The 27,440-nt window shown below is 42.7% G+C and overlaps 1 protein-coding gene across 1 annotated transcript in view; it reads right to left on the reverse strand.

Moving 5' to 3' along the window:
- OSMR (oncostatin M receptor) overlaps positions 1 to 27,440 on the reverse strand; it is a 68,058-nt gene that overhangs the window by 15,062 nt on the left and 25,556 nt on the right. Inside the window, 8 exon segments of the mRNA NM_001080272.3 lie at positions 3,428 to 3,581; positions 5,666 to 5,680; positions 5,683 to 5,807; positions 8,138 to 8,289; positions 8,819 to 8,942; positions 10,218 to 10,487; positions 17,636 to 17,807; positions 26,423 to 26,595. Of these exon segments, the coding sequence (NP_001073741.3) occupies positions 3,428 to 3,581; positions 5,666 to 5,680; positions 5,683 to 5,807; positions 8,138 to 8,289; positions 8,819 to 8,942; positions 10,218 to 10,487; positions 17,636 to 17,807; positions 26,423 to 26,595 (1,185 nt within the window).

Here is a 27,440-nt window from a genome sequence, read left to right on the forward strand (position 1 = left end):
CAGCAAAGTGACCACGGCCAGTCCGACCTGAGGCCTGCATCTCGGTTTTTCACTCTCTGTGATGTCTACACACTTGGCTGTGACCACACTGTTCACTCCTCACAAGGGGCAGGCACACAGTAGGTGCTTTACAAAAGGGCTGCCACATCAGAACGGGAAGTGACACAGGGGCCTTTGTGAAACTCAAGCCTCAGAACTTCTAGAAGCCACCAAGGAATTTTGGAACCCTGCGTCAGCCCAATGCTAGGGGGTTAGTTAGGCAAGAATGCTGCATCAGTCCAATGCTAGATCAGTTGGGCACATTTCCCATTTCTGGAATTTCTAGGCACAGCAAACCATTGCTACTTGCTTGCCCCTCTGGTGGAGGCTGCAGTTGGACACCCTCAAGTGGAGCCCAGTTCTCCTGACTGAACACTGGCTGGCCCCTGGCTGTGGTCAGAGCCTGGGATCCCTTCCTTGTCCCCCTCCTCCCCATGCACGCCTGTCCCCCAGTTCCTGGTCTGAGCCTAGGGCAGCTCCCTGTGTGTGGGCCCTCGGGGCACCAGCTGCAAACCTCCCCCCGTACGCCTCACCCTACTCTGTTCTAGAAGACCTTGCCTCCTTGTCATTCTTGCCACTAAACTGTAGACCAGTGATTTATGACTGGATTCAACATATCTCTGCACAAGAAGAAAACTGTTTTGCAACATAACATAAAATTTTAATTCTCTGCTTTATGAAAATATAGTTTACAGTCCCCAACAACTGAAATTTTTTAAAAAATGAAAAATTTTTTCATATAGTTGCTAACACTTTCTATTCAACATGAAGGTGACCATATATTTTTAAAATCTTTGCAACCCCATGGATGATAGCCTGCCAGGCTCATCTGTCCATGGGATTCTCCAGGCAAGAATACCAGAGTGGGTTGCCATTCCCTTCTCCAGAGGATCTTCCTGACCCAAGGACTGAACCCAGGTCTCCTGTATTACAGACAGATTCTTTACCATCTGAGCCACCAAGGAAATCTCTGAAATTTAAGAGACTCCTTTTTTTTTTCCTGTAGTTGCTAACACTTTCTAGCACAACATAAAGGTGACCATATATTCTAAAAATCTATTAAGAGGCAGATTTCAATTTGTTAAACAAGCCATCAGAGAAGCCAATATTAAGTATAAAACACATTGAAAAACTCAAGCAGCATATGAGACCTCAAGCTCAGTGCAGAATCTTCTGCTGCTGGTTTGTACGTGACCACCTGCACGAAAAGAGAACAGCAGCACAGCTGATCGTGCTCCATATTTATGTCACTACAGTATCTCCTCATGGGGTCATTTATCTCTGCTCACCGTGATTCTGCTTAAGTAGAATTATAATACATATAAACATCGACTCTGCCAGCATTGAGCAAAGTGTTATCAGAGTGGAAAAAGTGTAGGTTCATCATCAGTAGATTCAACTGATTTTAACTTTGCAAAAGCAAAGTTAAGCATTTTCAGACTTATGATATTATAATCATTTTAGATGATTTAGATGAATTATACCTAAAACTTAGTGGAAAGAAAAAAACTTTGCATTTTTTTTTTTTAGCATTTTTAGTTTAAAAACTAGTTACCAAAAATGCTAAAAAACAAAATGCAAAGTTTTTTTCTTTCCACTAAATTTTAGGTATAATTCATCTAAATCATCTAAAATGATTATAATATCATAAGTCTGAAAATGCTTAACTTTGCTTTTGCAAAGTTAAAACTAGTTACCAAAAATGCTAAAAAAAAATGCAAAGTTTTTTCTTTCCACTAAGTTTTAGGTATAATTTTGGAATACACTTGCAAAAAAATAACCCCAAAGCAATATTAAAGTATAAAATATTAGGATAAAGCAAATCTTCTTTGCTCAGTTGCTTCAGTTGTGTCCAACTCTTTGCGACCCTATAGACTATAGCCTGCCAAGCTCCACTGCCCATGGGATTCTCCAGGCAAGAATGCTGGAGTGGGTGCCATTTCCTTCTCCAGAGGATCTTCCTGACCTGGGGACTGAACACGCATCTCCTGTCTGCACTGCAGGAGGATTCTTTACCCACTGAGCCACCTGGGAAGCCCATAATTGAGGAATACACCACATTACCATCAGGAATGGGGCTCTCTGCTCCAAGGATTCTTAGGGGGTCTATATGACTAGAAAAAAATGACTGGACTCTTGGAGGGGCTGACGAGGGGAAGAGGCTACTGAGCACCTCTGGAGACCAGCCCACGTGTGGATTTTGGTGCCCTCGCTACCCCCTCAGTCAGAGTGCTTTAAAATGTCCCTTCCAGGCTGAAACAGAAAAAAAAAAAAAACAAAAAAAACTCCACAGCCTGCAGACATGAATAACAAGATAGAATCAAACAAATATATACAATCCTTCCTTAGGCAGCAAAACAGCCCGGATTTGAGTCCACAAGCTCTCCAGGCTGTAATAACACCCCTGAGAGACACAGGAGGCAGGCTGCAGTCTGGGTGAGGGGGAAGCTCTGGAGTCAACTGACCCGGGTGTCAGCCACAGTCCTGACTCAGTCCCTTGCTGGCGGGGCCTGTGAAACTCCTCATCCTCCCTGTGCCTCCCGGGCCTCATCCACTGAGTGAGGAGACCAACAGGACCTGCTGCAAGGTGGTGGGAGGATTTGAGGAAAACACTGGGAACCCTTGGAGCGGTGTCTGGCACATACTAAATACTCCGTGCTCCGGTTACTGTTGTTATGTCTGCTGCTCATTAACTGCAAGCTGGCGCGTCTCCCCAGTCTACGGGCCCAGGCTGCCTCATGCGTTAGCCGGGCGATGGCATGACTATTATGTGGGATTGGAAGGAGATGAATGCAGGGCTGGGCCATCTCATCTCCTGAGCAATACTTGTGGTCTAAAACATAGTTATTTGGGAGGAAAACTCTCTGTTTAGTCATTACTGAGGAAACAACCTCTGAGAGCATCACGAGAAAGCTCCCAGTTTGCTGTCGCTGGAACGAAGGACTTAACAATGATGATTAAGTTTCCAGATACTACCTTTCCAGACACAGCCCAAGGCTGTTTTCTATGAGATCAGTGCCTTCCTCAGTACAAATGCTACTGTTTGTCCCCACGCCTGAATGAAAAGTTCATACTTATTTACAGAGCCCCAGTTCCAACAGGAATCCAGCAATACCAGGAGCTTAGAAACCATTTTGGAAAACTAAAAATCCCAGAGAAAATGTTCAGTAGAAATAACTTGGATGGCAAATAAATGTCTGAGGCAGATGTCTTCCCACCCACACTGCATTAGGCATTGAATTCACTTTTTTTTTTTTTTAAAGATGCTACTCAGCCTCTGCTGTAACACTTTCCCCTGAGTTTTGGTACAAGCAGAAGTTCTCAGGGAAGCCCACCCATCTCCTGTCAGTCCGTTTAGATTCTTGGGATGTCAGGGAGCCAAACGTACCAGCTTCAGCTGTGGTGAAGTTCTGGCTAATCAATTCACTCCATTTCCAGAAGTGGTCGGCATAAGCACAGCGTACACGGGCCATATATTCTGTGTCCGGCTTCAGTTCACTTAAGAGGTACTCACCATTCACCCTGACGGAGATATTGTGTTGCTTGATTAAAAAAAAAAAAAAAAAACATGAGGTGGGGAGGAAGAAGTCAGAAGTACCAGTGAGCACACTTTATTATAAAACCAAATCACACACGGAACACCTAGACCTGGAGTACAACTAGTTCTTTGAGGAAAAATATCTCTAAATTCTAGAGGTTTATGATTAATTGCCTGGACCTTTGTTTTTTTTTAATTGGAATAGAATTTCTTTACAATGTTGTATTAGTTTCTGCTGTACAATGAAATGAATCATCTATATATATACATTATACACACACACACACACACACACACACACACACACATCCCCTCCCTCTTGGACCTCCCTCCCACCTCATATCGTCCCACCCTTCTTGGTTATCACAGAGCACCAAGCTGACCTTCCTGTGCTATATAGCAGCTTCTCACTAGTCATTTTATATAGGTTGGTGAAGAAGTAATTGTGGTTTCGGACCATGAATTTTAAATCATTATAACTAGGCTCAAACACATATTTATTAAGCAAAACAGGAACCATTACAATCCACACATTTTTGCCAATAAGAAATCAGTCGGTTTATTCCCGTAGTGTAAAATCTGTGCTTCGGGATTCATCAAACTCTTGGAAAGCATTTTCTGCCTTCTGCTGGTTGTGGAAGCGTTTTCCCTGCAAAACACTGTTGAGATGCTTCAAGAAGTGGTAGTTGGTTGGCGAAAGGTCAGGTGAACACAGTGGATGAGGCAAAGCTTCACAGCCCAATTCATTCAACTTTTGAAACATTGGTGGTGCAATGTGCATTCAGACATTGCCGTGCAGAAGAACTGGGACTATTCTGTTGACCAATGCCAGGAATTGCAGTTTTTAGTGCATCTCATTGATTTGCTGAGCATACTTCTCAGATGTAATGGTTTTGCCAGGATTCAGAAAGCTGTAGTGGATCAGACAGGCAGCTGACCATCAAACAGTGACCATGACCTTTTTTTGGTGCAAATTTGCCTTTGGGAAGTGTTTTGGAGCTTCTTCTAGGTCCAACCACTGAGCTGGTCATCACCAGTTGTCATATAAAATCCACTTTTCATCACACATCAAAATCTGATCAAGAAATGGTTAATTGTTTTTGCATAGAATAAGAAATGACAACACTTTAAAATGATGATTTTTGTGATTTCTGGTCAATTAATGAGGCACCCACTTATGGAGATTTTTCACTTTTCCAAATTGCTTCAAATATTGAATTACCATAGAATGATCAGCACTGAGCTCTTTGGCAACTTCTCCTGTAGTTGTAAAATGATCCTCTCAGTTGGTCATTGTCAATTTCTGATGGCCAGTCACTGCACTCCTCATCTCAAGGCTCTTGTCTCCTTTGCAAAACTTCTTGAACCACCACTGTGCTATAGACTCGTTAGCAGTTCCTGGGCCAAATGTGTTGATGTTGCAAGTTGCCTCTGCTGATTTATGGCCCATTTTGAACTCTAATAAGAAAATCGCTTGAATTTGCTTTTGTCTAACATCATTTCCCTAGTTTAAAATAAATATAAAATAAATTGCAAGTCTTAAGTCATTAGCAAAAAACATAAAGTGAGAAGTGCACATTAAAATGATGCCTATCATAACCACATTTATTTAAGAATGTATTCTAATATCAAACAGTAAAATTCAACAATGCAAAACCATGATTACTTTTGCACCAACCTAATACGTGGTAGGGTATATATGTCAATCCCAGTCTCCCAAAGCATTCCACTCCTCCTTCCCCTCACCCCCATGTTCGCATGTCCATTCTCTATGTCTGCATCTCTATTTCTGCCTTGGAAATAGGTTCATCTGCACCATTTTCTAGATTCCACATTATGCATTAATATATGATCATTGTTTTCCCATTTCTGACTGCTTCACTCTGTATGACAGGCTGGTTCATCCAAGTATCTACAAATGACCCACTTTCATTCCCTTTACTGGTTGAGTAATATTCCTAGACCTTGTAAACAGATGATCCCTTCCATTTGAACCCATACAGAAATAAAAATTTCAAGAGATTTTATATTCACTGGTCTCTGTTTAGACATAAAGAAACTTTTGAAAATAGAAAGTTAAGCTCTTACTTGTATCACTTTTCCTCACCAAGGAGTTGAAGCTGACACAAAAGTGCAGAACTGCTTCCTATGGAGTATACCTTCCAGGTCACGGTGGCATTTGTAGCACTGACACTTTTAGGGAACAAGCTATAGGGAGCCATTGGATGAACTGCCAAAATAAATTAAAAAATAAAAAAAACTCAAGCAAAGATCCAAAAAGACTTTGGTAAATAGGCACTTCATTTTTTCAATGTTTTACCCAATAAGCATTTTTGCTTATTTTTGAGAAAATGACAAATAAAACCAGACTTGCAGCTAAGATAGAGTAAGCCAACTACAGCCTTTCTCTCTCATTGATGATATTAGAAACTCTGAAAAAATATAAAAAGAAACTGAGGACTCTTAAACAAAAGCAGAAAAGAATGTAGAGGGGAGTTGAAACTTGGAGAAGCAGCCCATCAAAGAGAATATAACAGAATCCAGAGTCTAACCAAAGTAACTTTAACAATGGCAAGAATACAATCCAAAATCATTTGACGTATAAAACAAAACCACAAAACAGAAAATGCCACCAATTTCAAAGGGAAAAGTCAGTCAACAGATATCAACTCATGCATCAAGATGACTCCCTTGAAGCTACAACGATTAAAGACTTTAAAACAGATCCATGAGGTAAAAGTAAATGCACCTGAAATGAAGGAAAACACTTCTCAGTGGAGAAAAACTAGTTTTTAAAAAAGAATTAAATGGAAATTTTAGAACTTAAAAATAGCAATTGAATATCTGAAATAAAAACACCTTCCATCTTACCCCCTTCCAGAGCTGCTGTGTGACCTGGCCATTGCCCACCACTCCAAGCTCCTTTCTCTCACAGGAGAGACACAGGACGTTCTTTCTGTCCCTGGAACACCCAGAGCCTGTTCCCGTCCCAAGAGCTTTTCTAACCCACTCCTTTTGCTCCAAGTGCCCTAGAGGTCTCCTGCCTCTCACCCTTCAGCGCCCCCATCCCAGCTGAAGCAGCACCTCAGACATTCTCTACCCTCCTACCTCAATTCTATCTGCTTCACAGGAGTGCAGTGCTTAACTTGTTTATACATTTACTTCGTGTCTCCACACCCCCCTCTCCACCTCTCCCCCAGCACACACTAGCACATATACCCAGTTAGGGGCAATTACTCAATCCTGTTCACAGCTGGATCCGAAGTGCCTGCTGGATTGGCATCACCCTGTAATTAGCTGACTGACTGAAGTGATAATTAAACGGAAATCTAAATGATCTGTAGAATTAAGAAGGTAAAAGAAGGACAAGCATTCCAGAAAAAATGAGCAGCATGACTAAAGATTCTACATTTCATAAAAGAGGAGGGGGTGTAATCAAAACACAGACAGAGATATGCAGCTTCAGAGATGTGCAGATCAAAACCATCACAAAATGCCACTTTCCGTTCACTCAGCTGACAAAAATGAAAAGGGCGACAATACCAATTTGGAGAGAACACACTGCCACAACCACTTTGGAGATGAATTTGGCATTATCTCGTAAGTTGAACATTTACATTTTCTGAGTCCTCACCAATTCTACTCTTGAAGTGAAGTGAAGTGAAGTCGCTCAGTCATGTCCGACTCTTTGTGACCCCATGGACTGTAGCCCACCAGGCTCCTCTGTCCATGGGATTCTCCAGGCAAGAGTACTGGAGTGGGTTGCCATTTCCTTCTCCAGGGGATCTTCCCGACCCAGGGATCGAACCCAGGTCTCCCGCATTGCGGACAGATGCTTTAACCTCTGAGCCATTTGGTAAGGTATAGGTATACACTCAAAAAAAAAAAAAAAACACACAACAGAACAATTATAGGTGTTTACTGGATATATATATATATCAAAATGCTCTTATTAACACTGTATCCAAGAGCATAAACCTTTTCAGAGACAACCTAAGAACCCATCAAAGGAGATGCATAAATAAAATACTGTATATTTACACAATGAAATACTTAATAAAAGTGAAAAATAAATGGACTACACCACCACTGAATAATATGAGTAAGTGTTAGCAATTTAATATTACATAAAAACAATTACAAGGACTATTACATATAGCTTGATGTCTCTGATATGCATTAAAACAAAATAAAAACAGGATTTCATAAGAAATGAGAATATATCCACAAGCACACACAAAATAAATCTGTCATTTCCGTAGTGGAGGGAGCGGGACAGGGGGCTGTGGGATGGGAGACGACATAAGTTATTGTCAGATTTGTAGTTTGAATTGGAGGTAAGCTCCTTGGCATTTATTACATTATCAACAAAAATACATAATAGGGACCATGGGCCATGCATGCACCCGTGAAGAGAAGCGTGGCGTGAACAACAGTTACAAACTAAAACTTCCACTTAGGACGTGAACGAGGCACAGATCTCTAGCACATTTACTTGATCACACAGTGTGTCAAACAAAGCTACGCCAGTGACCACAGTGAGCTACACTCAAGTCTCACCTCCATGAATCAGGTTAAAAAGAATACTGACACTTCTTTTTCTAAAGTAGTTTTCAGCCACGAGTGTAAAGTTATACATTTCTTGTGAGTCTTGAGTTACTTGCCAATCACACCGGTTTCTGTGTTTACAAAGTGTCTTTTTCCCGGAAAATCTTAAAAAAAACACACACACAACAATTTCAGGGTTTACACTTCTGTCAACACAGATGTGTGTCCCTGAATCCCCTGGGGGACACGTTCAGTGGCTTTCAAACTATGTTCCACAGAACAGCATCGATCCATCACCAGCAAACACTGACGATGAAAATACTGTTTCAAAAAACTTGGTTTATGTGGTTACATATGTAAGGATGAATTGCTGACTTCCCCTCGTGGATGGTGAAAACTTTCCTTAGTTTACTACTTTGGGTACTCTTAAAAAGTTAGAAGTCAGGTAGATCTAGATCACCATATGGAGTTATTTCACATTAAGATTCACAACTAATGGTCTTATTATGTTTATGCTCCATTTTCCTGTCACAAAATTTGGATAGAAAGTATTATATACTTGTGACCCCTTAAGGATTTCTTCCTGACCCTGGCAAGGTTGTCTGAAAATACTTGTTGAAAATTTTTGATACGTCGTCACAAGCACCTCAAACAAGGGAGAGTCTGTCACTAATGTACCCAGAGCTCACTTACGATTCAAATAAAGTGTAGGAAGGCAGTTGAATCAAGCCAGTGTCATTCCCGGGATCCCAAGTACAGGTCAAAGTCTTCAGGTCCTGGGTTTCGCAAGAAAAGTTCTTGGGCTCTTCAAGCACTTCTGTCCAAAGAAAAAGCAGAAGAAACACTGAGCAGAAGCCCTTTGTTGAAACACAAGTGAAATGGAGAGCTCTCTTTGGGATCTGAGGCCACAGAGTTTCTCTGAACACTGAAAAGTTTACTTGAACAGAGGCCAGCGCATCAGCAGCTCCAGAAAGTCACATTCGGGTACCTCACCTTGGCCCCTTCTCCCTCCTTCCCTGGTGCTTTGCTGGGATGTCACCAGGGACAGTGGGGGTGACAGTGTGAGGTCTGCACTGGTAGCCCCAGAGCTGGCCAGCAAGCACTCAGCAGTCTGGCGACATGCAGACAGAATGAGCCCAGTGATGAATGAACGGAGTCAGTGTTGCCTGCTGTTTCGTGTTGGATGCTGTGGCTTCGAGAGCCTGGGCTGTGCTTGGGAGGCCAGGAAGCCAGATCTGGGGAACCCGCTAACTTCAGCAGCTGAGGACTGCGAGTTCTAAGGAACGTACGCGTGGCATCTCCAAGTCCCCGAGGCACTGCTGTTCTGAGAGGACACACAAGGAGTATGGGTGAGCGAGCGCCCAGGAGACTGGAGATGGCCTGTGGCAGGGAAAGCGGGGAGGGAGGAGACGCTCGTGCTGCCCCACTGTGTGGGGAAGGGCGGAGGCTTCGAGACAACACAGGAGGCCACGGCAGGTCGGGGAGCGGGAGCATACACAGATGGACAAGAAAAGTACAAGGCTGCCTCCCTCCCCTTCACCACCCAGTTAAGGGCAGTAAAGGCCTCGTCTGCTGAAGTCCTGCGTGTGCGGCTACTGATCGTACAGCCCTGCCTGTGTTCCTGTGATCCTCACAATCATTACTAGACCGGCTCACAGAGGGGGAAACTTGGCCAAGACGGCACACCCAGGCACAGGAAGAAGATTCAAACCCGGGTCTTCCGACCGTGACCTGGGCCGCCTCTCTAGGGCCATCCAGCCTGTAGCCTCTCTCCTCCCCGCCCTGCCATCCTGTGGTCATTCCAGCATGGCTCACACAAAGCAGGATATTTTCTCAGTGGTCCAGGTCATGACCTGAACTTTCTCCTTTTTATCACTCGATTTTCTAGGAATAAAATTTCAGTAAGCTCAAGAAAACAACAGGAAATCCGACAAGTATTGCTTCAGAATATCTTTGACAGAGACTGTCCTAGAAGGCTTGGAAAACAAAAGTCAACTGAGGCCACAAGTAGAAATCTTTCTTCTGGGAAAGAAGATTTGATCTCTTCCACAGGAAATGGGAAGAGGGGGTCACAGAGAATGGGTCCACTCACTTGAGACCAAAAGAACGACGCCCTCTGGATCACCTTGGCCCTTACAATAGAAATTGGTTCCAGTTTTCCTAATGAAAGAAACGTTCTTGAACTCGAATGCCCATACATTTTGATCAAGTTGTCTTCCATATATCAGTACATCTTCCAAATAACAGGATATGTTATCTTGATGGTTCATAGAAATGTAACAAACGGTGACATTGGAGCCCTCTTCCACCAGCTTATCTTTAGGGAAAACGTACAATGGATGATCTCCAAGTGAATTCTGGGCTGCAAGATAAGAGAAGACAGCTCAGTGAGACTTGGGCTCAAATTCAAACCAGTCCCCTCCTGTCTCACTCTCAACAGATAACCTTAGCTTTTTCTACCTCCTAGAAAAAACAGGAACCTAAAAATCTATAACTTTGTAGTGTGCAAAAAAGTCCTGTGTACCATCACTCTTATCGTTACGGGAACACCACTGCTCTGGCTTTCACTGCTGAGCCAGCACAGTGACTGTCGCCCTGTGGCCCTGAGGATGACCCTATTATTGCCGGTGATCAGCTGGTTTCCAGGACAGCAGTAGCTGCTCTCTACTGATGCTAGCCATGTAGGAGGTCCCATGTTCAGTGCTTATGTATTTTCTCTCTTGTCATCCTTACCACCTCACAGCAATGGGACAGGCAGGATTGAGCTCAAGTTCGCTCACCCTGCAAGTGGTAAAGCCACAGTCACATCCACCAGCTTCTGCCCAGCATCCAAGCCACGTGTCCCTCATAATCTCTAAAACGCCCTGTAAATCACTCCTCTTCCAGCTTCTCAGATGCCAGTCACCCAAGTATCTCCTTTCACTTCTGTCTTCCTTCTGTATATCCCACTCATCATCTTCCATGCCTGCCTCCTGCCTCCTCTCCACTTGCTCGTCCACTCCCCAAGGAGCTGCCTCTGCCTATCACTAAGCTGTCATCACCCCCTGATCACTTCATGCCCTTCAGTTTGGCTTCTGGCCCACCAGAGCTCTAACATTGCCATCACTGAGGTCACCCAAGTGGAGTGGCCTGAGGGGTAGGATTTTGTTTTAAGGTCCCCAGGTGATTCTATGTGCAACTAGTTGAGAGCCAGTGCTTTGGGGATTAGGAATAATCAGCCCTGAAAGAAATCAAAGAAGACAGGAGCAGATGAAAAGATACACCCTGTTCTTAGATTGGAAGAATCAATATTGTCAAAATGACCACACTACCCAAGGCAATCTACAGATCCAATTCAATCCCTATCAAATTACCAATGACATCTTTCACAGAATCAGAACAAAAAAATTTGTGTGGAAACACAAAAGACCCTGAGTAGCCAGAGCAGTCTTAAGACAGAGAGGAGCTGGAGCAAAGAGGCTCCCTGCCTTCAGATTATACTACAAAGCTATAGTAATTAGCACAGTATGTCACTGGTACAAAAACAGAAACACAGATCAATGGAACAGGATCAAAAGTCCAGAAATAAACCCACTCACCTATGGTCAATTAATCTATGACAAAGGAGGCAAGAATATACAACAGAGAAAAACAGTCTCTTCAGTAAGCGGTACTGAGAAAACCGGACAGCTACATGTAAAACAACGCAATTAAAACATTCTCTAACACCATTCATACTGTTTTCATACTGTTCGTGGGGTTCTCAAGGCAAGAATACTGAAGTGGTTTGCCATTCCCTTCTCCAGTGGACCACATTCTGTCAGAACTCTCCACCATGACCCATCCATCATGGATGGCCCTACATGGCATGGCTCATAGTTCCATTGAGTTAGACAAGGCTGTGGTCCATGTGATCAGATTGGTTAGTTTTCTGTGATTGTGGTTTTCAGTCTATCTGTACTCTGATGGAGAAGGATAAGAGGCTTATGGAAGCTTCCTGATGGGAGAGACTGACTGAGAGGGAAACTTGTTCTGATGGGTGGGGCCATGCTCAGTAAATCTTTAATTTTCTATTGAAGGACAGGGCTGTATTCCATCCCTGTTACTTGACCTAAGGTCAAACTATGGTGGAGGTAACAAAGATAATGGTGACCTCCTTCAAAAGGTCCCATGCAGGCCCTGCTACACTCAGTGCCCCCAATCCTGCAGCAGTCCATTGCCAACCCATGCCTCTGCCAGGGACTCCTGGACACTCACGGGCAAGTCTGGGTCAGTCTCTTATGGGGTCACTGCTCCTTTCTCCTGGGTCCTGGTGCGTACAAGTTTCTGTCTGTGCCTGTTTCCCCAAAACAGTATGAAAAGACAAAAAGGACACTGAAAGAGGAACTCCCCAGGTCAGTAGGTGCCCACTATGCTACTAGAGAAGAGTGGAGAACTAACTCCAGAAGGAATGAAGGGACGGAGCCAAAGCAAAAACGACACCCAGTTGTGGATGGGACTAGTGATGGAAGTAAAGTCTGATGCTGTAAAGAGCAATACTGTATAGGAACCTGGAATGTTAGGTCCATGGATCAAGGCAAATTGGAAGTGGTCAGTCAGGAGATGGCAAGAGTGAACATCGAGATTTTAGGAACCAGCGAACTAAAATGGACTGGAATGGGTGAATTTAACTCAGATGACCATTATATCTACTACTGCAGGCAGGAATCCTTTAGAAGAAATGGAGTAGCCATCATAATCAACAAAAGAGTCTAAAATGCAGTACTTGGATGCAATCTCAAAAATGACAGAATGATTTCTATTCATTTCCAACACAAACCATTCAGTAATAACCATGGAGAAGAGAAGTGAAAGGCAAAGGAGAAAAGGAAAGATATACCCATTTGAATGCAGAGTTCCAAAGAATAGCAAAGAGAGATAAGAAAGCCTTCCTCAGTGATAAATGCAAAGAAATAGAGGAAAATAACAGAATGGGAAAGACTAGAGATCTCTTCAAGAAAATTAGAAATACCAATGGAAATTTTCATGCAAAGATGGGCACAATAAAGGACAGAAATGGTATGAACCTAACAGAAGCAAAAGATATTAAGAAGAGGTAGCAAGAATACACCGAAGAACTATACAAAAAAGATCTTCACAATGCAGATAATCATGATGGTGCAATCACTCACCTAGAGCCAGACACCCTGGAATGTGAAGTCAGGTGGGACTTAGGAAGCATCACCATGAACAAAGCTAGTGGAGGTGATGGAATTCCAGTCGAGCTATTTTAAATCCTGAAAGATGATGCTGTGAAAGTGCTGCACTCAATATGCCAGCAAATTTGGAAAACTGAGCAGTGGCCACAGGACTGGAAAAGGTCAGTTTTCATTCCAATCCCAAAGAAAGGCAATGCGAAAGAATGCTCAAACTACTGCACAATTGCACTCATCTCACACGCTAGTAAAGTAACGCTCAAAATTCTCCAAGCCAGGCTTCAACAGTACGTGAACCATGAATTTCCAGATGTTCAAGCTGGATTTAGAAAAGGCAGAGGAACCAGAGATCGAACTGCCAACATCTGTTGTAAAAGCAAGAGTTCCAGAAAAACTTCTGCTTTATTAACTACGCCAAGGCCATTGACTGTGTGGATCATAATAAACTGAAGAAAATTCTTCAAGAGATGGGAATACCAGACCACCTGACCTGCCTCCTGAGACATCTGTATGCAGGTTAGGAAGCAACAGTTAGAACTGGACATGGAACAGACTAGTTCCAAATCAGGAAAAGAACATATCAAGGCTATATATTGTCACCCTACTTATTTAACTTATGTGCAGAGTACATCAGGAGAAATGCTGGGCTGGATGTAGCAAAAGCTGGAATCAAGATTGCTGGGAGAAATATCAATAACCTCAGATATGCAGATGACACCACACTTATGGCAGAAAGTGAAGAGGAACTAAAGAGCCTCTTGATGAAAGTGAAAGAGGAGAGTGAAAAAGTTGGCTTAAAACTCAACATTCAGAAAACTAAGATCATGGCATCTGGTGGAAACAGTGACAGACTATTTCTGGGGGCTCCAAAATCACTGCAGATGGTGATTGTAGCCATGAAATTAAAAGATGCTTGCTCCTTGGAAGGAAAGTTATGACCAACCTAGACAGCTTATTTAAAAGCAGAGACATTACTTTGCCAACAAAGGTCCATTTAGTTAAAGCTATGGTTTTTCTAGTAGTCATGTATGGATCTGAGAGTTGGACTATAGAGAAAGATGAGCACCAAAGAATTGATGCTTCTGAACTGTGGTGTTGGAGAAGATTCTTGAGAGTCTTGGACAGCAAGGAGATCCAACCAGTCCATCCTAAAGGAAATCAGTCCTGAATATTCATTGGAAGGACTGATCCTGAAGCTGAAACTCCAGTACTTTGGTCACCTGATGCGAAGAGCTGACTCATTTGAAAAGACCCTGATGCTGGGAAAGATTGAAGGCAGGAGGAAAAGGGGACGACAGAGGATGAGATGGTTGGATGGCATCACTGACTCAATGGACATGAGTTTGCGTAATCTTTGGGAGTTGGTTATGGACAGGGAAACCTTGCATGCTGCAGAACATGGGGTTGCAAAGAGTTGGACATGACTTAGCGAATGAACTAACTAATGCCATACACAAAAATAAACTAAAGATGGATTAAAGACCTAAGTGTAAGGCCAGATACTATAAATTCCTAGAGGAAAACATTGGCAAGACATACTTTGACATAAATCACAGCAATATCTTTCTGGATCAGCCTCCTAAAGTAATGGAAGTAAAAATAAACAAATGGGACCCAAATAAAGTTAAAAGCTTTTACACAGCAAAGAAAACAATAAACAAAAGAAAAAGGCAACCTACAGAACAGGAGAAAATATTTGCAAATGATGAAACCATCAAGAGATTAATTTCCAAAATATACAAATAGTTCATATGGCTCAATATGAAAAAACAAATAAGACAATCAAAAATGGACAGAAGATCTAAATAGACATTTCTCCAAAGAAGACAGATGGCAAAAAAGTACATGAAAAGATGCTCAACATCGCCAATTATTAGAGAAATGCAAATTAAAACTACAATGAAAAAGAAAAAAAACTACAAGGAGATATCACCTCATACCAGTCAGAATGGCCATTATCAAAAGGTTACAAATAATAAATGCTGAGAGGGTGTGGAGAAATAGGAGCCCTCCAACACTGTGGTGTAGCCACTGTAGAGCACTATATGGAGATTCCTTAAAAAACTAAAAATAGAGCTACTATATGATCCTGCAATCCCACTCCTGGGCATATAACCAGAGAAAACCATAATTTGAAAAGATCCCTGCAGGCCTATTTATAATAACCAAGGCGTGGAACCAACCTAAATATCCATCAACAGAAAGATGGATAAAGAAAATGTGGCGTGTGTATATATATACACATATATATAAATGGAATTTTACTTAGCCATAAAAAAGAATGAAGTAATGCCATCTGCACAATATGGATGCTCCAGAGAGTATCACTGGAGCAGGAAATGGCAACCCTCTCCATATCCTTGCCTGGAGAATTCCGTGGACAGGGGAGCCTGGTGGGCTGCTGTCTATGGGGTCACACAGAGTCGGACATGACTGAAGCGACTTAGCAGCAGCAGCAGAGTATCACACTAAGTGAAGAAAGCCAGACAAAGACAAATAACAAATGATATCACCTATATGTGAATCTAAAAGAAAAAATAATCACACAAATGAACTTATTTGCAAAACAGAGAGAGACTCACAGATACAGAAAAACAAAACCAAAAAAAACAATAACATATGGATACCAAAGGAGAAAGAAAAGTACAGGGAATGGATAAATTAGGAGCTTTGAGTTAACATATAAACATTACTGTGTATAAAATAGATAACCAACAAAAACCTAGTATATAACACAGGGAACTATCCTCGATATTATGCAACAACCTATAAGGGAAAAGAATCTGATAAAAATACACATAAATGTATAACTGAATGACTGTGCTATTCACCTGAAATTTACATGATATTATAAATCAAGTATAATTTAACGACAATTTTGCAGGCATAATCAGCTTTTCTATCAATCTTGGGGTTAGTGTGGAGGCTACAATTTTGAGAAACCTAGTCCATTGTACCAAAGTTGTTGATGATGTTGTTCTTTCTTTTTCTGTTACTATCTTTTTAATCTCTCTCTCTTTTTCTTTTTCTCTAAGTACGTCTCTCAGCAATAGGATGTGATGGTTAAGAGCATGGCCTATGGAGCTAGATTTTCTAGGTTAGAATTCTGGCTCCACCACTTAGTGGCCTGATGACCTTAAATTTTTTTTTTTTAAGAAAGCTATTTGTGCCTCCACTTTCTCCTCTGTGAATAGGGGATGAGAATTATATGTATTTCCTAGGGGAGATGTGACAGCTAAATACACACAGTGTTGAAAGCAGCAACTAGGAGGCAGATTTTACTCTATTAGTATTAAACTCATCACTGGGTCTCTTGTGGGTTAAAGTGTTATCAGTCTGAGTTAAATTTGCATAAATACTTGGCTAAGGAATGGTTCTCTTGGTAGGAATCTCAGATAACCTATCAAGGTACCTAGTTGAGAGCATCAGATGCCATTGCTTTACAGCTAACCTGTAGCTTAGCTGAAGCATACGAAATTGTGAAGAATGCTAAATGTTAATAACAACAAAATAACCAAAATTAAGAGATATTTGAAACACAATTACCCATGATTTCATTACTCAAATGAAGAATTACTTCCAGTTTTCCGTATTTCCCTCCCTTGTCTCTACATTAGGGGTTGGCAAGCTATGGCCCATGGGCCAATTCCAGCCACCATCTGTTTTTTGTACATAAAGTTTTATTGGAACACAACCATTCATTTACACAGCTCCCATGCTACAATGGTGGAGTTGAATAGCCCCGATAGAGAATGTTGGGTTATAAAACCTAAAATATTTCCTATCTTTTTCCTTGATGGAAAAAGCTTCCCAAATTCTGCTCTAGTTGTATACACATTTTGTGTTGTTCTAGTAAAAATATATGTACAATTTATATCTTGCTTTGTTCACTTAGCATTCTATAATGTACATACTTCACACGTATGGAAAATGAATCCTACATTGCCTGAATTTGCATAATTACCTCAATAATAAATTCAGAGGGAAAATCCTCAGATCTCTATCTATCTCCCAGTGGCAAGTTTCACATCCATGTTTTTTGGGTCCAATGCATATGTGTTCAGTCATGTCCGACTCTTTGTGGACCCCATGGACTGTAGCTTGCTAAGTTCCTCTGTCCATGGAATTTTTCAGGCAAGATTATTAAAATCCTGAGACCTCCATTTCCCAGGGGCAAGTCTCTTATCCATGCTTTTTAGATCCAATAGGAGCCAAATATAAATAATGCTGGTGTCTACCTGGAGTTCCTCAATAAGGACTTCTACCATCTGACTACTGATCCCCAAGAAATATTAGATAGCAAACCCCCTCACTCTTCTATAGCCTCACTTCTTACCATCTGCTTTCTCCCATGAACTCCAGTTACTCCAGAGCCTGGGTGCAGGAATCCTGGCATCATCCACCATAGTCCTCATTCTTACAAAGTGGATGGCACATTCCAAAGGGAGCTCAGATTCCCAGCTCCAGTGCAGGACTTGGTTCCGCTTCACAGTGGTGCTGTAGTTCTCCTAGAAATAAAGAGAAAAACTTGGAAGCATATAGCCATGCAGTCCTGAAAAATGGCTTGGCTGGACTTATCCTAAAGCACACACCTAAGAGTCCACTATAACTCCAGGACATGGACAAGCTCAGTCTGTTTCCAGTCAGCCAGCTCCCGTGCTCTGATGGTACAGCAAGAAACAGCAAGGAATAGCGTCCTGCCTATTGAAAACTTGGCTCCCAATCTCTTTGGGGCTCCAGTTCCAGGGGAATCACATGAACTAAGTGAGAGAGAGAGAACAGACACTACCTGAGTCTTAGGGGAAAAGATCAGAGAAAGAAGGTGTATGCACAGTTCTGGTCACAAGAGCATGTTGAGAAAATTCTTGCAAACTAGAGAATTAATTGAGGCACCTTTTTAAAAATTATTGATAAGAATTTTCTAATATTCATCAGATCAAACCTCAGTAGAGCTGGCAGTCCTTCATGATACCCAGGAGTTCCACTGTCGCCCAGGAGTTAATAGATGACTTCCCATGAGCCCCTTGGTTTTTGTCTCTTGTCTTTTCAGATGTGGTGGCCACATGGACCACACTGCCTTCCTTGAACTCCAACCTTCACAATCTTTAGTACCAGAGATGTCAACCACATAGGCAGAACTTATATTGTGCTCTTGGGAAGCTTGTCTAGGTTGAAATGTAATTTGCTTTTCCTGCATAGATTTTAGTCTTCATCTTTTTAAAACATTGGTATTCTCATTCTTAAATTCAATAAACTTCAATGGTTCCTTTTACACTTTACCCTGTCATCCAAGGCCATTTGCAATCTGACTCCAACCTGCTTCTCCCTTGCAGGACTCTTCTCTCAAGAACCAGTGGTTTGCCCCCACGCTGCGGGACCAGCTTTGTGCTTTTACATCTCAGGGTTTTCTCACGTTGTGTCCCCACCCCCATCCCCCAACTCTGAATTGGGAATTAGTCTCAACCTTCAAGCCCGTTATACCCATCTTCATGAAGCTTTTCTTAGTCTGTCCTCTGGTTTCTTCCCACCCCCCCCTCCCCAAGCTCCCCTGCATATGACAGTTGTTGTTCAGCCGATAAGTCGAGTCCAGTTCTTTGTGGCCCCATGGACTGCAGCAAGCCAGGCTTCCCTGTCCTTCACTATCTCCTGGCTACTAAGTCGCTTCAGTCGTGTCCAACTCTGTGCGAACCCATAGACGGCAGCCCACCAGGCTCCCCTGTCCCTGGGATTCTCCAGGCAAGAACACTGGAGTTGGTTGCCATTTCCTTCTCCAATGCATGAAAGTGAAAAGTGAAAGTGAAGTCGCTCAGTCATGTCCGACTCTTAGTGACCCCACGGACTGCGGCCCACCAGGCTCCTCCATCCGTGGGATTTTCCAGACAAGAGTGCTGGAGTGGGGTGCCACTGCCTTCTCCGAATGATAAATGCAAGAGCATTGCCAATGACTGAACAAGGCATTTGCAGTCTCTCTCTACTGAGATTGAACCCCGTGCTGCTATAGCTATTGACCTTCAACAACCCCTGACTGAGTTCAGGGTGGAGTGAGGCACTCTGTGCTCCAGGGAATCTTAACCGGAGGTCTTCTGGAATCTGAGACTGGGCCACGTGAGCTTTCTGCTGAATTTGTTTTTCGCTGTCCCGGTTTCCAGCACGATGGGCCTTCCCCTGCGCTGGGTTTCTTCGCCTTCCGCTTCTAGCGCGGGAGCTTCGCTGAGCTGGGCTCCTGCTGTGCTTGGCCTCTTCCATGCAGAGGTTGTTTCAGCCAGGTTATATCCGAGTCACGGCACCACAGATGTCACGCGAGTGTATGTTCCTCGGTTCTTTGTCTCATCACAACAAAGATTTGGAGCGACGGACATTAAAGCCCTTGGCACATCACAGCTCTTGGGTCTTGGACAAACCATGCTACAGCTCTCAGGCAAATCAGTGTTACAGCTCTATTTTATTTAGAAGATAGCAGGAGAGAGAGAGAGAGAAAAGAGCACACGCACGCGGGAGAGAGAGTCCTTGGAGTTTGCTCAAATTCATGTCCATTGTGTCGGTAAGGCCATCCAACCGTCTCATCCTCTGTTGCCCACTTCTCTTCCTGCCTTCAGTCTTTCTCAGCATCAGGGTCTCTCCCAATAAGTTGGCTCTTCGCATCAGGTGGCCAAAGTATTGGAGTTTCAGCTTCAGCATCAGTCCTTCCACTGATTATTCAGGGTTGATCTCTTTTAGGATTCATAGGTTTGATATCTTTGCTGTCCAAGGGACTTTCAAAAGAGTCTTCTCCAGCGCCACAATTCGAAAGCATCAATTCTTTGGCACTCAGCCTTCTCTATGGTCCAACTCTCACATCCATACATGACTACTGGAAAAATCATAGCTTTGACTATACGGACTTTTGTTGGTAAAGTGATGTCTCACCTTATTTCTTTTTTTTTAAACTTTTTATTTTGTATTGGTATGCAGTCAATTAACAATGTTGTGGTAGTTTCAGCTGAATAGTGAAGGGACTCAGGCATACATATGCATGTATCCATTCTCCCCCAAACCCTCCCTCCCATACTTCCTTATCTCTTGTAACAGTTTTTAAAGTCTATTTTGTCTGATATGATTATTGCTACTCCCACTTTCTTTTGATTCCCATTTGCATGGAATATCTTTTTTCCATCCCCTGACTTTCAGTCTATATGTATCCTTGCTGCTGCTGCTGCTGCTGCTAAGTCGCTTCAGTCGTGTCCAACTCTGTGTGACCCCATAGACGGCAGCCCACCAGGCTCCCCCATCCCTGGGATTCTCCAGGCAAGAACACTGGAGTGGGTTGTCATTTCCTTACCCAATGTGTGAAAGTGGAAAGTGAAAGTGAAGTCACTCAGTTGTGTCTGACTCTCTGCAACCCCATGGACTGCAGCCTACCAGGCTCCTCTGTCCAGGCAATTTTCCAGGCAAGAGTACTGGAGTGGGGTGCCATCACTTTCTCCGATATGTATCCTTAGGTAAGGCCTAATCTCAACTACTGTCGGTAGTTGGTGGCATTTCATCAAAGGTCAAGCCCCTGACTTGAATATGGTACTGTAAAAGTAGGGACTGGGCTCTATTCTTCTTCTTGGACCACAGCTCCAAGCACCGATGCTTCTCAGTGGGATGCCTGCTTTCTGCCAGCTTTCTAACAGCTGGAAGACAAGGATAACAGATAGCTTGCCCTTCCTGGGGAAAACTGAGTTTGCATCCATTTTTTAAGGGCCAATGGCAAGTCCTCCAGTGAAGAGGAGGGGGCAATACATACGTCACATGCCACCTGGAGCTGCCAAACTCAGAGGCCTTCCCTCCACTATGCCTTCCCCTCCCCCAGCTGTCAGCCTTAAATGGTGCCCTTGGCAGAACCAAACACTATTCTGGAAGGAGAACTGTTTAGTCCACCTGAAGGGCATCTAATCATGCATGTCCTTTGCCACTCTAAGCAGAACTCCCATTTGTAAAATGTTTTCATTATTTCAGTTTATTCCTATCCCTATAAAGGGCTTCCCTGGTATCTCAGGGGGTAAAGAATCCACCTGCATTGCAGGAGACCCCAGTTCGATTCCTGGGTCAAGAAGATCCCCTGGTTCGATTCCTGGGTCAAGAAGACCCCCTGGAGCAGGGATAGGCTATCCACTCCAGTATTCTTGGGCTTCCCTGGTAGCTCAGATGGTAGAGAATCTGCCTGCAATGTGGAAGACCTGGGTTCGATTCCTGGGTTGGGAAGATCCCCTGGAGGAGGGCATGGCAATTCATTCTAGTATTCTTCCCTGGAGAATCCCCATGGACAGAGGAGCCTGGCAGGCTACATTCCTGGGGTCACAAAGAGTCTGACATGACTGAGTGACCAAGCACAGCACAGCACATCCCTATAAAACATTGTTTTTAACAAGTTTTGCGGTCCTGACCCATGCAACTTTTACTATTTAATGTGCACAATCTCGGGTACATTTTCTCCATTATTTAAAAACAAGTACAAAAAATTGGCTGTTAGTCAATCGGTGACCTTGCTATAATATGAACATTATAGCAGTCATGGTGACCTTGCTATGTGAACAAGCCACAGGCTGGATTTCGCCTCTTATATCCCTCAGGAATTCAGCCACTGCTCTCCTCCCATTGTTATCACCTACTCCAGGCCCCTCTCCTTTGGACCAATCCCACTGCTCAATTCAAACTGGTCACACTTCACCTCCTCCAATTCTCCCAACTTCTCCCCACTGTGGAACCAGAGTGGTTTTAATCAGATCTCATCTCTCTGAAGGGGTGATCTCATCACCCCTTCTCACTGTTCCCAGGTTAAAAAACAATACCTGAGCATGACCCCGGAGTCGCATGTGGGCTGGCCCTGTCCTGCCCACCCCACGTGCCCCATGCTTTCAAGCCTGAACGCTCCCAGCCCCTTTCACTCAGGGCCTCTGCTCACCCCAGCTGGATCTTCCTGGAACATTCCTCTCCACTCTCCATGCTAAATTAGCTTCTAATCTTCTTTCCTACTTTGACTCCAACTGCCCTTCCTCCAAGCTGCTAGAGAAGGTCAGGCCTAATCTCAACCCATAGCCCACTATCAGCAACCTGCACTCCTCACATCTAGGACACTTTAATTTTGTGATCATCTCCTTAGTTTTGCTCAGCATTGATAGCCCCACGCCTTGAACAAGGCCTGGACCTGAGCCCACAGTCTAAAACTATGTGCCAAATGATTTCATCAGTTCATTAAAATGTCACGAGCTGTTTTGCCCAGACCCTCTTTGTGTGGATTCTGTCTAACCACAAATTTGTGCTTTGTGGTCTTTCTAGCCATGTTGTGGAAGAGATAAAACTTTCCTTGAATGCATCAATTCAGTGACTTTTAAAAATGTGATGACTTGTGTTTGGGCTGTTTTCATTCATTGAAGTGGCAAGTTTAATTTGGCCCTGGCAGACATCAGTAAGTCATGAAAAGCTGGCATTTACATGATGCCCAAGTGAAGTCACTGATCCATTCCCAAGAAGCGAGCTTATTCCTCCCTGATTCAAGCTCCAGGCCTCCTTCCAAGCTTGAGTGGTTACTCTACTCTGCCTTCCCCTGCCATGGACGGAATCATAAAGCGTGTGACTAGAAAGGCCAAGGTGAGACTACACGGTGAGTTCTGAGTGTTCGGCACCAGCCAGGATCCAGCTCAGAGTCCCTGGACCAGCTGCAAGCACCCGGGTAAAGACGCTTGTCCTTTGGTTTATTTGTTATCATTATTTAGTTGCTAAGTCACATCCAACTCTTTGTGACACCATGAACTGCAGCATACCAGGCTCCTCTGTCCTTCACTATCTTCCAGAGTTTGCTCAAATTCATGTCCACTGAGTCCCACCCGGTCACCTCCCTTCTCCTTTTGCACTCAATCTTTCCCAGCATCAGGTTCTTTTTCAACAAGTCAGCTTTTAGCATCAGGTGGCCAAAGTACTGGAGTTTTAGCTTCAGCATTAGTCCTTCCAGTGAATATTTAGGGTTAATTTCCTTCAGGATGGACTGGTTTAATCTCCTTGCTGTCCAAGGGACTCTCAAGAGTCTTCTCCAACACCACAATTTGAAAGCATCGATTCTTTGGTGCTCAGCCTTTTTTATGGTCCAGCTCTCACATCCATACATGCCTACTGGAGAAACCATAGATTTGACTAGACAGACCTTTGTTTGCAAAGTAATGCAGTCTAGGTTTGTCAAAGCTTTTCTTCAAGGAGCAAGTACCTTTAATGTCATGGCTACAGTCACCATCCACAGTGATTTTGGAGCTTTTTCCCCATCTATTTGCCTTGTTTTATTTATTTATAATACATATTTAATATAAATTTATAAATTTAACATAAATATATTTATTTATTATTATCCATTGGCTTATCTGGGAACACACAATCGGAGCCATGAGAACAGAGAGCTGCTCCTTCTCAGCAAGAGTGAGGTTGCATTTCAGGGACCTGCCCTATGAAGGGAGATTATGGTCCAGATAGAAGCAGCCTCTCTCAGCTGGCTTTCTGAACTTTAAGTGGAGGGGACCTTAGGTCTATCCTTGATTGCAGGCCCAAGAGGTTCAGATAACAGCTTCTCATGGCATCTATTCTGGGATGCATGGTGACTGATGACTGGGGAAGACTGAGTGTGACCATAACCCCCATGTGGAGCCCAGGGCTCCAGTCAGAAACAGAGCTGCCTGGAGAGGGGCTGTTCCTAACTCTGGCTATGGAGGGTCCTACACCACCCAACCCCAGCAGGCAAAGGGAGAGAGTTCTGTGTGTGCGTGGTCAGGGGTAGGTCATTGCAGGTTTTCTGAAACTGTCCTCTTGGTGTTGCTGTGTGTGTCCTGGACGATCTTCTCAACTGTGCTGCAAACTATTCAAGTCAAAGATGATTTTTCTTTACCTGTTCCTGGCATCTGGCATAGGCAGGTGTGATCATCTTTTGTCAAATGAATAAGTGACAAAAAAAAGAAAAAGGCAGCATCACAAACCCTTCTGTGCCCTAGGGATCAGGCTTGGCTGGATGTTATGGGAACCATGTAATGGACAAGGCAAAACACCTCAAACACCTCAAACACCTCCAGCCTTGGTTGGTTACAAGTAGATTTCAGCAGCAAGAAACCTACTTAGCGAGAAAGAAAAAGATTTCTCTTTTTACCTTGAAAAGAGAACTAGTACCTGAATCAAAGGTCTAAACAGATGTGAACAACTGTCAGTTCAGGCTTTCCTACCATTATTTTCTTTACTATGGTAACAAAAAGAACTATCTTTTAGAAGAATAAAGAATGGGATCCACCTGGTCTATGGTTAATGTTACTTTCACTAATGGAGTTAAGTGCCAGTTTTCCACAAATTCCTCCAGCCCTCCACTCAAATTTCTTTTCCCTAGGCAATTCTTAGCCTCAACATGACCTCTGTTCAACGCTGTGCTAGGCCCAAATCAACAAGTGTATCCATCGATAATACAAAAAATATGAAAATACAAAAATTATCCCTGTGAAAGGGATAGTGGGAGGAAGGGCTGGGGAGGGAATAGCTGTATACAAGCACCGCTGTTGTATGCAATCTAGAAAAATGGTACAGATGAACCCATTTGCAAAGCAGAAACAGAGACATAGATGGAAAGAACAAACATATGGACACCAAGGGGGAAAGAGAGGGTGGGATGAATTGGGGGATTGGAATTGACACATATACATCCTACAGATCAATACATAGCGAACAAGAGCCTGTAGGACAGGGAACTCTACTCAGTGCTCTCTGATGACCTAAATGGGAAGGGAATCCAAAACAGAGAAGATATATGCATATGTATAGCTGATTCACTCTGCTATACAGCAGAAACGAATACAACATTGTAAAGCAATTATACTATATCTCAATAAACTTAAAAAAATAAATAAAAAGCCAGGGAACACAGGGCAAGTGTTTCTGAGATCTGTGTTTCCTGGCCTGTAGTCTTAACAAACCCCAAATAAAGTACTGTTTTTGGCCTTACAAAAAAAAAAAGAAACATCAAATAACTCTCACAGTAGGAAGCTGCCCTATGAGAGGTAGAATTATAGACCTGGTATCAACCTTAAATCAATAGTCAGAACGATATTTAGGCCACTCATTCAGATCTCAAAGGTGATGATGATGGATCATAAAAGTAACTGAACCTTTAAAGTTAGTGACCTTTATGCTTTGCTAAAGGAACTGACCCTCTGGGTCCCTGTATCCATGCCTCCACTGCCTGAGAGAAGAGTGGCTATCCACTAGCAAATAGAGGTCCCCAGCAATAAAACATCTGTGTTTCACTTCTCTCTATGCAAATTCTCTGTTTCCCTTCAGTGAGAAAATATTTCACTGTCCTTCAACCTCCCATGATAATAAACGATCATGATGTGGGCACAGATTACTAGGGCTCCCTGGACCATAAATGGTCATTGAAAGAAACCACCAAAGTGCCCCAATGCAGTGAATGGGAAAGCATCAGGCAAAACAGACATAACCATGACTTAAACCAGACCAGAGCACATCAATCCCAAATAATTCAAAGGCAAAAAGAGTATGAGTTCAGGATTTTCTTAATTTAATTTTCTATAGAAAAAGGCACATGTGAGGAAGCAAAGGACACGCTAAGTTACTCTCCGACAAGGTCCATGGAAGACCTCTTTGCTGGGTAGAAGAGAAAATGCTAAAACATTTTCTTCCTTGTATTTCAGTACAGTATTAGTAAAGAAACTGCCTGAGAGCCACACTGACATGAGAATTGCCAAACTATTACACCTGATTTAGGAGAATCTTTGGTAGGCAGAGAAGGAAGAAGGAAGAGGAATAAGATGGCTGATCATGGATTTTTGGAATCCAGTCTTCACAAGGATAGACCCCAACAGCTTTCATAGAGAACAGAGAATAACTGAGAATATGATCTATTTTTATAGCACAACCCACCCAACCTACCAAACTAAAACTGTCATGTTAATTTGTCCCAGATCCTCTTAACTAAAAACACAGAACTGTGATTATTTAGAACTGTTCTGAGTTGCTAAAATGATTCCAGATTGGGATTTTGGGGAGGATGTCATGAAAGACAAATCATGGTGTTAGAAAAGGATTTTTAAAATACTGAGCCAAGAATAAAAATACTTACCAACCAGATGACATTGGATGCTTTAAATCTACTGATCTGTATCTGAAAAACCATTTTGAATTCCTGGTGATAATCAGGGTTGTGGACAGTCCATTGTAAATGCATACACTGCTTTGTAGAATTGATGGAAACGTTCAGTGATTCAGGAGTTAATGGTAAAGGTTCAGACAGAACTGAAAGACCAAAACACGATATGAAGTGACATTTAATAGGCGTGTGATTGAATAATCGCAGATAATTACACTGTTCAATATCATCACTGTTTAGCTTTGGAAAACATTGCTCACATATACACTCTAGAATTAGACACTGAAAAGCTGGAGGGAATTTAGAAATCACTCAGCAGATGAAGAAATTAAGCCCTAGATGAATGAAATGAGTTGCTCAATGATACACAGCAAATTAATATATTGACTGTTACACAAAAGGATATTTCATTGAACAATCTAAATAGTTTAGAAATTTATAACAAGGCTGAATTAAAAAACAGGGCTTTTTGCTATAAATTTCATAGTTCTGGACATCTAAAATGAATATTTTGTGAACTATTTGATAGTTTACAGGACTTCCCTGGCAATCTAGTGGTTAAGACTTTGTCTTCCAGTGCAGGGGATGTGAGTTCAACCCCTGGTTCAGGAGCTAAGATCCCATATGCTTTGTGGTCAAAAAAACCCAAACAAATATTTCATAGTTTATTAAACAGCTATAAAGTGAGAACAAGTCCCATCTCTAGAGGCTATCGCTTAAATCTCAATGCACTGAACTTAAAACACCTTTAGCAAGAATTTACTGGGCTAACCCTAACCTAGTGTGAAATGAAATAATCGTGACAAAGGTTTCTAGCTCAAGGAAGGAACCTAGTGGAGAGACACAAGAGACTTCTATGAAATAATGAGTGACTGCAAGTTTAGAGTGTTTAATGGTGGGATAGAGTCTGTCAAAGAGGAGAGATTCAAACATGGGACAGATTTGCTGAGGTCAGTGAGCTGGAAAAACAGCCTAGAGAGAGGATTTGCCC

This window comes from Bos taurus, chromosome 20 (assembly GCF_002263795.3).
Source record: "Bos taurus isolate L1 Dominette 01449 registration number 42190680 breed Hereford chromosome 20, ARS-UCD2.0, whole genome shotgun sequence".
Classification (NCBI taxonomy): Eukaryota; Metazoa; Chordata; class Mammalia; order Artiodactyla; family Bovidae; genus Bos; species Bos taurus.